Here is a 12,432-nt window from a genome sequence, read left to right on the forward strand (position 1 = left end):
GTTCTCGAGTTATCTGTACCAAACCATCAAAAATCGAATATTTGACTTCACTGTGACCTTTGACCGATTTTGACCAAAATCTAATCAGCACTTGCCATCACCCTCCTGAATCACGTGGTGTAATTTGACATTGGTAGCATCTTCTGTTCTCGAGTTATCGTGCCTACAAACAAACAAACAAACATACAAACAAACAAACAAACAGAAACGGAAGTCATCAACATACTTACGAAATCTTTAGATTTCGTAAGTAACAAACCAACAAACTCACGAAACAATCAACATACTTGGCAAAAAAAAGTTTTTGCCAAGTAATAGCAGACCAGACCAACCAATATACTTGTGAATCTCCAATTTCTCAAGTAATAAATTATAAAATGAGAATGGATCACTGAGAGTAGAGCATTAATATCTTAGTGAAGAGAGAATTAATTAATGAGAATGCAGAGGATTTGTAAATAGAAAGCCACTGCTGCTTCTTAATCAGTCAAAAGCTGTTCATTAAGGTAAAGATGAGTGTGCTTGGTAGTAAATTTACACAAACTCTTTTATCCTATAACAGGAAACATGCTAGATCTCCCAGATGTGGACCTGGGAAAGACAACTTGTGATTTAGCCCAGGACCCACGAAGCATCAGTCATGTGGAGGATGTTGGCGCAGATTGGGAGATGCAGCTCTCCTCTGTATTACAGAAACAGTTAAAGGCTAAGCCACAGGTAAGACTCATCCTGTAGTTGGTGGAGGTTTCTTACTTCCTGTTAAGTGCTTAAATGAAGTGTTGTTTCTGCTTGTTATACAACGAGTACAGCAGAGAAGTATATTCATCTCATGGATAGCAATGAGATGGAATACTTTGGCATGGAAAAAGCAACCACTCAATAACCACAACTGCTATCGAAGTGGATACTGACCATGCTCGAGGCAAGCTCCAAGGATAGCTGAACTGTGGCTATCGATCCTCGAAACGGCAGCGAACGGTAATGTTAATCTCTACTCCGATGTTATCTCGCACCACACCGGTTATAAACCAGGATTAATAACAATTTTGACCTCTGGGGATATCAGTTATATGCAAACGGTGTGGCAAAATGATGGTAAGACAAGGTGTACACAGTCTCTTAATTCACCAATAAACGTTTTACCCACTATTTCCTTGTTTTTTAGGGGCTTGTGAATTTATTAATTAAGAGACTGTGTTTATCAATAAATGAATTAATTTATTAACAGACACAGACTCTGAACTAGATGGGGAGCACTCGGTAGAGTGCAAAACCTCCGCCGCCAATACTGCTAGGTCACTCAAGTGAACCTGATATCCTATTCATTCAATTTGACGTCAACAGTGCTCACAGAGTTAAAGTTTGCAGCTTTTACTATTAACTTTTACATACTCAATTCATCCGTCATAACTAGAGTCCTTGAGACAGAAATTGATTTTACGTGGGTATATCCACCTGAAGTTCCAAAATCAGCTGCAATTATAATTAACCTCCGCCATCGAAGATCGGAGGTTACTGTTTTCACCCCTTTCTGTTTATTTGTTTGTTACTTACGAAATCTAAAGATTTCTTAAGTATATTGATGACTTCCGTTTCTGTTTGTTTGTGTGTTTGTCACTTAGGAAATCTAAAGATTTCGTAAGTATATTGATGCCTTCCGTTTCTGTTTGTTTGTTTGTTTGTTATCTTGCCAAAACGAAGTTTTGCAAGATATGTTAGTCAGCTTGTATTTTTTATTTTTTTTTGTCTGTAATCACGTATAAAAAATTCTGCAGAGCACAGTTATCATCGGAAATTTTTGTAACTTCGCATATCAGAGACCTATAGAGGTCCCTTTCAGTGCACAAAATTTTGAAGGTCAAGGTCAAAGGTCAAGGTCACTTTGGCGCAAATCAGGGGAGTCGACGAAACCCTTATTTTTTGAGTAATTTTGATCGGATCGTCTTCAAACTTCATGGGAATATAGTTCATGGTCTGGTGCTCAGCTGATTAATTTTTGGTGGCAATTGGCCTTGACCTTCATGGTTAGCACCTCAGGTCAAACATATTTGACCCCAAGGTCAAATTTTCAAGTTTTAGCAACCATATCGTGTAGTACCTCAAATTGAACACCTCGATGAGTGCTTTCTAGATATGTCAAGCTTCAGACATTATGACGTCATTTGGTGACGTTATGAGGCAAAAGCATATTTTTCATGGTTACTCTGTAGAACGATTCTCATCGGAATCTCTCGTTGGCAGATATTCCTCAAGGAGTCGCTCCTGGTGGATAGCAGCTCTGTTCACCTCAGTGTGACCTTAAAGAAGTCACACGTGGTCACCTTTTGGCAAGATACGGGTCACCCTGCGGTGACATTGGTTTATTTGTTTGTTTGTTTGTTTGTAGGCACGATAACTCGAGAACGGAAGAAGCTACCAATGTCAAATTACACGACGGGATTCAGGAGGGTGATGGCAAGTGCTGATTAGATTTTGGTCGAAATCGGTCAAAGATCAAGGTCACAGTGAGGTCAAATATCCGATTTTTGATGGTTTGGTACAGATAACTCGAGAACAGAAGAAGCTACCAATATCAAATTACACCACGTGATTCAGGAGAGTTGTCGCTAGCACTGATTAGATTTTGGTCAAAATCGGTCAAAGGACAAGGTCACGGTGAGGTCAAACATCCAAAACATTCGATTTTTGATGGTTTGGTACAGAATCATCATAGAAACTTCTAGTTTGCGTCTCTACCTTCTCGAGAGACAGCTTTTATTAGAAAAGGTCATAGGTCAAGTTGACGATTTCGTAAGTACCAGTCTATGACTGCTTGTTTGTTTGTTTGTTTGTTTGTAGGCACGATAACTCGAGAACGGAAGAAGCTACCAATGTCAAATTACACCACGTGATTCAGGAGGGTGATGGCGAGTGCTGATTAGATTTTGGTCAAAATCGGTCAAAGGTCAAGGTCACGGTGAGGTCAAATATTCGATTTTTGATGGTTTGGTACAGATAACTCGAGAACGGAAGAAGCTACCAATGTCAAATTACACAAGGTGATTCAGGAGGCTGATCGCTAGTACTGATTAGATTTTGGTCAAAATCGGTCAAAGGTCAAGGTCACAGTGAGGTCAAACATCCAAAAAATGATAACTCGAGAACGGAAGAAGCTTCCAATGTCAAATTACACCACATTATTCAGGAGGGTGATGGCTAGTGCTGATTAGATTTTGGTCAAAATCGGTCAAAGGTCAAGGTTACAGTGAGGTTAAATATTCGATTTTTGATGGTTTGGTACAGATAACTCGCGAACGGAAGTATCTACCAATGTCAAATTACAGCACGTGATTCAGGAGGGTGATGGCTAGTGCTGATGAGATTTTGGTCAAAATCGGTCGAAGGTCAAGGTCACAGTGAGGTCAAACATCCAAAAAATGATAACTCGAGAACGGAAGAAGCTACCAATGTCAAATTACACCACGTGATTCAGGAGGGTGGTGGCTAGCGCTGATTCGATTTTGGTCAAAATTGGTCAAAGGTCAAGGTGACAGTGAGGTCAAACATCCAAAACATTATATTTTTGATGGTTTGGTACAGAATCATCGTAGAAACTTCTGGTTTGCTTCGCTACCTTCTCTCGAGACACCTTTTATTAGACAAGGTCAGAGGTCAAGTTGACGATTTCGTAAGTACCAGTCTATGACTGCTTGTTTGTTTGTTTGTTTGTAGGCACGATAACTCGAGAACGGAAGGAGCTACCAATGTCAAATTACACCATGTGATTCAGGAGAGTGATGGCTAGTGCTGATTGGATTTTTCTCAAAATCGGTCAAAGGTCAAGGTCACAGTGAGGTCAAATATTCGATTTTTGATGGTTTGGTACAGATAACTCGATAACAGAAGAAGCTACCAATGTCAAATTACACCAGGTGATTCAGGAGGGTGATGGCTTGCGCTGATTAGGTTTTGGTCAAAATCGGTCAAAGGTCAAGGTCACAGTGAGGTCAAACATCCAAAAAATGATAACTTGAGAACGGAAGAAGCCACCAATGTCAAATTACACCACGTGATTCAGGATGGTGGTGGCTAGCGCTGATTAGATTTTGGGCAAAATCGGTCAAAGGTCAAGGTCACATTGAGGTCAAACATCCAAAACATTCGATTTTTGATGGTTTGGTGCAGAATCATCGTAGAAACTTCTGGTTTGCGTCGCTACCTTCTCTGGAGACAGCTTTTATTCGACAACGTCAGAGGTCAAGTTGACGATTTCGTACCAGTCTATGACTGCTTGTTTGTTTGTTTGTGAACAGTATTACGGACAAACTCCTCGACGGATTTCGACAAAACTTGGTCGGGGGGGGGGGGGTTAGGTATGGTCCAAGGATCATGCCATTAGATTTTGGACTTTGTCCCCCCCCCCAAAAAAAAATTGTTCGAGAATTTTTTTTTTTTGCATTTCTACATGTTTTAAGTGATTTCCAACCCCCCCCCCCCCCAAAAAAAAAGAAATTGTTCGAGAAAAAAAATGTTTTGCAAACTTTTTTTCAACAAAATTTCGATTTCTTCTTTTTTGCATTTCTACATATCTTGAGTGATTTCCAACCACCCCCCCCCCCAAAAAAAATTGTTAGAGAAAAAAAAAATTTTTGCAACTTTTTTTTCAACAAAATTTCGATTTCTTTTTTTTTGCATTTTTCAACAAAATTTCGATTTCTTTTTTCTGCATTTCTATATGTTTTAAGTGATTTCCAACGCCCCCCCCCCCAAAAAAAAATGGAGAAAAGAACTATAACTGTTGAGTCAGCACTGTTGACATCATATTGTTGTGGTTGACAAAATTCGCAAACCACCATTCAGGTCCCGTAGGTGAGGTATCTCTGTAATGTGTAAATGTGTAGTTAGTCCAAATCCGTTGTTTAGAGGGAATAAATGTCATTCATTCGGGCTGCGACCCTTCAGGATTTTTCTTTTACTATCTTTATTTTGGACCAGCCGCCATTACTACCACCACAACCACCACCAACCACGTCTCAACAGCCATCACACAACAACCACCAACCGCAACGCCGCTTCACACCAACAGCCACGACCCTTGCCGTCACATCTCGCTCTCGCAACCATCGCATCACCGCCATTCCCGCGCCGCTTGTGGGCACCGATTCTGGACTCGTACAGGGCGCGCACCGAGTAGCGGGTGCAAAAACACCAACCTTTCCGAAGAAATCGGATCAAGAACGATTCACGCCCACTTCTGTTCCGTCCTATCAGCGAGCGTGCGGCGATTTGGCCCCGCCTCCAGGTGCGTCGGAGTATAATCGCTATATGCAGATTCGCGGATCAAAAATCATTCACGCCCACTTTTCCTCTGTCCAATGGGGAGCCAGCCAGAGGTGAAGGGTCGAAGGTGAAGGAGCGAAGCCCCGGGGGCTATAAAGGGCCGCGTTCGCTCGCCAGAAAGGCAGTTGAGTTGGGAATAGTTGGCAGTTGAGTTGGAAAGAGTTGAGTTTCTGAATCGCAGTTGGACGGAGTTGAGAAGAGTGGAGAGTTGGAGAGTTGTGGCGGCGGCGAAGGCAGTCGAGAGGGCGCTCGTGTCAGAGTCGGGGAGCTGCGGAGAGGGGAGGCCGGTAACGCGACCGAGGTCGCGGTGGAGTCGCTCGTCGCGGGACCCAAGCCAGCGAGATATCCTCATTCCCCCGAGCATCAACAACCCCCCTCCTGTTTCCCCCCGCGCTGAGAGAGTGTGAGAAGGGGGCCCCATTCCCACCCCATTCCAGGCAATGCCAGCGAGGCCCGCGGAGTCGGGGCGCCACCGCCATTTTGCAGCTCATCACCAGACGGGTAGGCTCGACGCGGTCTCGCCCCCAGGCCCGTCTGCCCCCCCCCCTCATCGTTGAGGGTGGTCCCTTTTTCTTTTGCTTTGAGTATATGTGTTGTCGGCGCCGTCTGTGAAGTAAAACTGTATAAGTGTTGCCGTGTGCTCGGTAGTCGGTAGTAGATCTGCATTGTTGCATTTGCTTTTTGTGCAGAATTGTGTGTTTCTTCTATTTTTACATTTGCTTTTGGTGTATAATTGTATATGTGTGCTTTCCGTTTGCCGCGGAATAAATGTGCTTTATGTTGAACTGTTTTTCCCGTTTCGCTTCGTCTTTTCTTTTATTGAATCTCCATCTTACTTCACGTAAAGGGTTGGTTGTGGGCTAAATACGCCCAATAATTAATCGAACCGTCGAGGTTGACGATAACACCGCTCGGTTATCCCGATAGTACGGAACGGGTCGCTTAAAGTGGCCCGTGTCCGAAGTCGACCTGCGGCGAGGTGCGATCGCCCGGTCTACCCTCCGTGTGGGTACTTAGGTAGGTCGAATTTGGCGAGCAACCCTATCCCACGCGGGGGGCCGATTGGCACGATCGTGGTGAGGCCGAAAGGCCCAACCGTGACTAGTTCCCGGCGTTAGTCCGAGAGGGTCACGACGGGATTGTCCGTCCGGTGGGCGACGTGCCGCGATTCGAGTTACGTGGCCGCTCGCACGCGGGCGGGCGCGAATCTGCAACAATATTTAATGAATAAGATATAAGGTTCACTTGACTGACCCAGCAGTATTGGCGGCAGAGGTTTTGCACTCTCCCGAGTGCTCCACCTCTAGTTTTGGCATGTTTTTTTTGTTGGAAATCACTTATAACATGTAGAAATGCAAAAAAAAAAATCGAAATTTTGTTGAAAAAAAAGTTGCAAAAATATATTTTTTTTTCTCTAACAATTTTTTTTTGGGGGGGGGGGTGGAAATCACTTAAAACATGTAGAAATGCAAAATAAAAATTTCAAATATTATTTCAAAATGGCCGCCATTTGGACAAAGTCCAAAATCTAATGGAATGATCCTTGGACCATACCGAATCCCTCCACCAAGTTTTGTCGAAATCCGTCAAGGACTTTTTCCGTAATACTGTTGACAAACAAACAAACAAACAAACAAACAGAAAGGGGTGAAAACAGTAACCTCCGATCTTCAATGGGGGAGGTTAATAAATAAACAAATAAATGTATTACAAACAAGGTGCAGTTTAATGATATCCCTGAGGCAAAACAGACATAAACTGTACAAGTGATAGGTCCAGACAGGAAACAATCAATTGAACAAAAACAGAAAACAATCAATTGAACAAGTGAGAGATAAAATGGCACAAGGTGTCAAATTTAGGCTTTGGAAGGAAGTCTTCACCCCCACCCCCTCCGAGGCAAATCAATCTCGGGCAACATGGGTCTCCGCCGAGGACCCCACCAATAATAACTCAGTGGTTGCTACACTCAGGCAGGCCTCATGTTGCCTCTGCCCTGAGGCCCCAACCCCTTGAGGAGGTTTATGAATCCAACCTGACCAACAAAATCAAGGTATGCCTCCTGCAGGGTGAAGGAGAGCACTGGGGAGGTGGAATTGTCTCCTTCTGTGAGTAAGAGGGAAACGTATCATATTGTTACGGCTGTGGAAATTCGCATTACACCATGAAGGGCCCGTAGGTGAGATATCTCTAAGTACATGTGTAGTTAGCCCAAACCCGTTGTATAGAGGGAATTTATGTGATTCATCCGGGCTGCGATGCTTTGAGTTCTATCTTTATTTTGCTATCTTTATAGCCGTTTTTCTGTTCTATCTTTATTTTGAACCAACCACGTCTCAACGGCCATCACACTACAACCACGACGCCAGCCATCATCACCAACTGCAACCACGCTCCAACCCTCGGACAACAACAACAACGCCAACAGCCACGACCTTTACCTTCACAACTCAATCCCACATCATCGCATCACTGCCATTCCCAAACAGCACCATAACCATCAAACCACCACCAAAAACCCTCCACCACCTTCACCTCTCTCCTTCTACGGCCATTCCCGCACCACCTGTGAATACTGAGCGTCGGGCTGTCTCGGGCCCGTTCGGCGATTAGTGCCGAACGCACCGAGCCGCGAGCGCAAATAGCGGCCTTTCCGAGGGAGAATTCGGATCAAGAACGCTACACGCCCACTTCCCCTCCGTCCAATTAGCAAGCGTGGAGCGGCTTGGCCCCGCCTCCAGGCGCGTCTGTGTGAAATCGATATATGCAAATTCTAGGATCAGGGGAGGTTCACGCCCACTTTTCCTCCGTCCAATTGGCGAGCGTGGCTCCGCCCCCGAGGTCATCCTGATCCGGATATTTGCATATTGTTTTCTCCTGCCAGCCTATAAAACGGCGAGCGCAAGGCGAATCAGGGAGAGTCGAGTCGGGTGCAGAGTGAGTCGAGTCATCGGTGTGGCAGAGAGTCGAGTCGGGTGCAGAGTGAGTCGAGTCATCGGTGTGGCAGAGAGTGGAGTCGGGTGGAGAGTGAGTCGAGTCGGGTGGCGAAGTCATCAGAGTGCCATCGAGTTGGGTTCTGGAATCGGCTGGGAAGAGGCCAAGGAGCTCGGGTCCGAGGCGAGAAGGTCGGCGACGAGGTCGCGGTGTGGGATCGCTAGTCGCGGGACCCAAGCCAGCCAGCCATTCTCCCTCCCCCAGGGCATCAACAATTCCCCCTTTCCCCCGCACTGAGATAGTGCAACAAGGGGGCCCCGTTCCCACCCCACTCCAAACGTCGTGCCAACGAAACCCGCCAAGGAGCACGGACTCGGGGCACAGCCACGCGGCCACATCTGCAGCTCGTCCGCCAATGCATCACGAGGACGCGGGTAGGACCCCCCCGGTCTCACGGGCCTGGCCGCTCCTTCAGGTCACGCGTGCATATTGGCCTACAGGCCCGTCTGCCCCCTTGTCTATGAGGGTGGCTTCTTTCCTTTGCTTTTGAGTAAATGTGTGTTGGTGCCGTCTGTAAAGTAGAACTGTATAAGTGTTGCCGTGTGTGCGCGTAGTCGGTAGTAACTCTGCGTCGTTGTTGCTTTTGTTTTTGTTGCTATATGTGCATTTTGACTGTTTGGCTGTATATGTGTGCTTTCCATTTGCCGGGAAATAAATGTGCTTTGTGTGAACTGTTTTGCCATTTCGCTTCGTCTTTTCTGTATTGACCCTCCTTCCTGCTTCACGTAAAGGGTTCGCAGTGGGCTTAAGACACCGGGTAATTTATCCGAACCGTCGAGGCCGACGATAACACCGCTCGGTTATCACTGTAGCATGGAACGGACCGCTTAAGCGGTTCGTGTCCAGAGTCGGCCTGTGGCGTGGTACGATCGCCCGGTCGACCATCCGCGCAGGTTCTTAGGTAGATCAAATTTGGTGAGCAACCCTATCCTGCGCGGGAGGGCAATTGGCACGGTCACGGTGGGGTTAAACCCCCACCTGTGACTAGCTCCCGGCGTTGTTCCGAGAGGGTCACGACTGAATTGTCCGTCCGGTGGTCGATGCGGTCGCGATTCGGGTGACGTGGCCGTCCGCACGCCGGCGGGCGCGAATTCGCAACACTGGTGTCAGAGAGCGGGAAACAAACTCTCCCATCTCCAAGCTAAATTCACAGGGAATTGGTTCAGGGGTGAGAGGAGTGACCCCCGATTCCCTCCAAAATTACGAGCAGGCCAAATTGACCTGTTGTGAGAAATAAGATGGAGTCTCAAGGCGAGCGGGAGCCAGGGGTATTAGAAATGTAGGATCCATGGCCCAGGATGGAGACCCCGAGCAGGACATTGGTGTGCAGGAACAAGAACTCCCCAACCAAACCCAGAGGCCGAAATGGGTGCAGCAACGGCCGCGGTATATGACACCTCCCCTTCCCTCCTCCGAAACCCTCCCCCGATCCCTGCCGAAACGGCTCACCCGAGTGCATCCGACATGGCCCAGCTATTCGCCATGTTGGGAAGAAATACAAACAACTGCACGACAGTTGAGAAACGAAATGAGAGGCATGAACGAAAAAATGGATACGAATGCCCAACAGATGGAAAACAAAATGGATGGAGACACAAACAGAATGAAAGAGATGCGGGGTGAGATGCGGCAAATGGGCCAATGTCTGCAGGCGGGCATAATGGCGACGCCACGTGCTGGGACGAACGAGCTGAAGGGGAGTGCACCGGCGGGTGAAGACAAAATAATTCGGGGGACGTGTTGAGCGAGAAGTGTGAAGGTTACGGAGAGAGCAACAGTGACGGTGACCGAGAGGGAAACAACTAATTGGGGTGACGGAGACGTGCACGAGGGAGATAACAAGGGAAGAGACGGAAATAATAGAGACACGGGAGATAGAGGGTGAATTGGACGGGATTGAAGACGAGCACACACACATAGAGTTAGTGGAGGATAATGGGGGTGAGCTGGCGGACCGTGTAGGGACCCGGTGCGAGCAGCTGAATAGCCTCCTCCAGGAACGAGGGGAGGGAGTATGCCCCCTTGAGGCGACTCACGACCAGGTGGGTTCGGTCGTGCCAAGCGGAGTTGAGGGGAGGAGTGCTGCGAACGGGTGCACGGAGAGCTTGGAGGGTATAGAGGCCCCGGAAACCCTTGGGGTGGCACAAATCCCCATTGTGGTTGTCCCGGTGTGTGTGGTGCAAGGTGTGAGTGCGCCCCCTTGTGTGGAAGCGACCCCGAATGTGCAGGGTGTGGCACAACTCATGGCGGCCCTGCATGGCACGGCCTTGGAAGTCATGACCACGGTACCCAGTGAGGGGGTTACCCTGGAGGATCTCCATTCAGCCCTAAAAACCGATTTGGCATGGACCAGCAGAGCGAGCTTGTTAAAGCTCAGCTCAACGGGCGCAAACGACGCTCCCAGGAACTACTGGGAGAATTGGCACACGACATTCGCCGCTTGGTGGGGATAGCGCACACCAGCATGCCGCCGGAGTACCGGGAGGAGATTGCCCTGGACCATTTTCTCCGAGCGATAGGGGGCACCGATGTCAGAGCATTGCTGACCGTATGGCACCCGGACAACCTCCAGAAGGTGGCTGATACTGCCGCCTGCTGGGAGGCAGCCAGATCGCCATTGGGAGGGGCTGGGCGGCATGCGGTGGCAGTCCGACAGGTGGGCCCCGTGAACGACAGTGCGCTGGGAGCCGGGGCGACCCTGGGCGACCAAGCGCGAATGGAAAAGATGGTGCAGAGCATGTTCGACCGCCGGTTCGGGAGACCTGGGGAGAGGAGGTCGCGCCCAGGAAGGGCGGGGGATGGGCCATCAGGGGGTACCCCAATTCGGAATGGAGGGGGGTATAATTCGGCGTACCGGAGGCAAACACCTTACCAGAGGTGGTGTTATAATTGTGGCGCAAGGGACCACCTGCAGCGGGAGTGCAATGCCCTGCGCAGGGAAAGGCCTCCGCGAAGGGAAGAGCCACGGCCCCCCAGACCACCAACTCCGCCCCGGGTCAATAGGGATAGCCAGGCCCAACCATCACCCCCCCCCCACCAGTCCCCGGGAAACTAAGAAGTGCCGAACATGTAGGGCCGTGTTCGGCAGACTCGGATGGAGAAGAGCCCTCAGAACTGCGACAGGTCATCAATTGTGGCCAAATTGGCAATGGTAGCTTAACAATTCGGTGCAAAGTTGCCGGCGTAGGGGTAGACGCCGTTGTGGACACAGGAGCAAGCGCCAACGATCATCAGCCCTGTGGTCCTTGATTCGAGTGTAGACGGTTGGAATGAGATCCACTGTCTGCAAAACCATAGTTTGCAGCTAGCCACCGGGGCAACGGCCCCCATCATAGGACATGGTTTCGTGTCATTTAAGTTGGGCACCGTGAAAACAAGGATAGAGGTTTGGGTGGCGAAGGTGTGCGACCCATGTCTAATAGGGTTGGATGTGCTAACGGCCGGTGGTTGTAAGATCGACTTGGGCCGGGGGGTCATGCAGTTGGGTGGTGAGGAGTTGCCGTTAGGGGGCATGAGCACGGATGAGAGGGTGGAGCTGGAGGCTCCTGACTCCATGGTCATTCCCCCGGGTGCCGAGGCGGTGGTCCCGGCCCGGTGGCGCGCATACCCAACGTGGCAGGGCTCCTGCGGCCTGGCGGAACTACCGGCAGGACCATCAACCCCGGGTTTAGTCGTGGGCCGCACCCTGGTAAGTACCGACGGGCCAATAGTGACCGTTCGGGTGATAAATGTTAGCACGGAACCACGCACTATCAGGAAGGGCACGAAGGTGGCAGATTGCACCCCAGTAAAACAGGTCGCAGAGCTGAGGGACGATAACGTCGAGCCGGACCGGCCCCAGAGGGAGTCTCCAGACTTGATTAGGAATTGGCCCGGTCCCATTTGCGAGATGGTAAATCGGAGTACTGTAGATTTGGAGGATGCCCAGCGGGAGGCCTTATACAAACTGGTCGACCGACACATGGGGATCTTCTCCTTGTCACCAGAGGATATTGGACGTACGGGCCTGGTGCAACATCAGATCCACACCGATGGGGCCCGTCCTGTCCGTCAGCCTGCTCGAAGGCTCCCTTGGAGCAAAAGAGAGGAGGCTGATGAACAGGTTGAAAAGATGCTCAA

General features: G+C 48.9%; 1 protein-coding gene across 5 annotated transcripts in view; it reads left to right on the forward strand.

The window, feature by feature from the left end:
* The window catches only part of DNAH10 (dynein axonemal heavy chain 10), a 494,970-nt gene that overhangs the window by 50,456 nt on the left and 432,082 nt on the right, over nt 1–12,432 (forward strand). For all 5 annotated transcript variants that reach the window (XM_085898117.1, XM_085898134.1, XM_085898126.1 and 2 more), the window contains exon 6: nt 563–717. In XM_085898117.1, coding sequence (XP_085754243.1) covers nt 563–717 — 155 coding nt within the window. The remainder of the gene's footprint in view (nt 1–562; nt 718–12,432) is intronic.

The sequence above is a fragment of the Eptatretus burgeri genome, chromosome 1, assembly GCF_056783735.1.
Source record: "Eptatretus burgeri isolate ZD-2024b chromosome 1, Ebu_testis_v1, whole genome shotgun sequence".
NCBI lineage: Eukaryota > Metazoa > Chordata > Myxini > Myxiniformes > Myxinidae > Eptatretus > Eptatretus burgeri.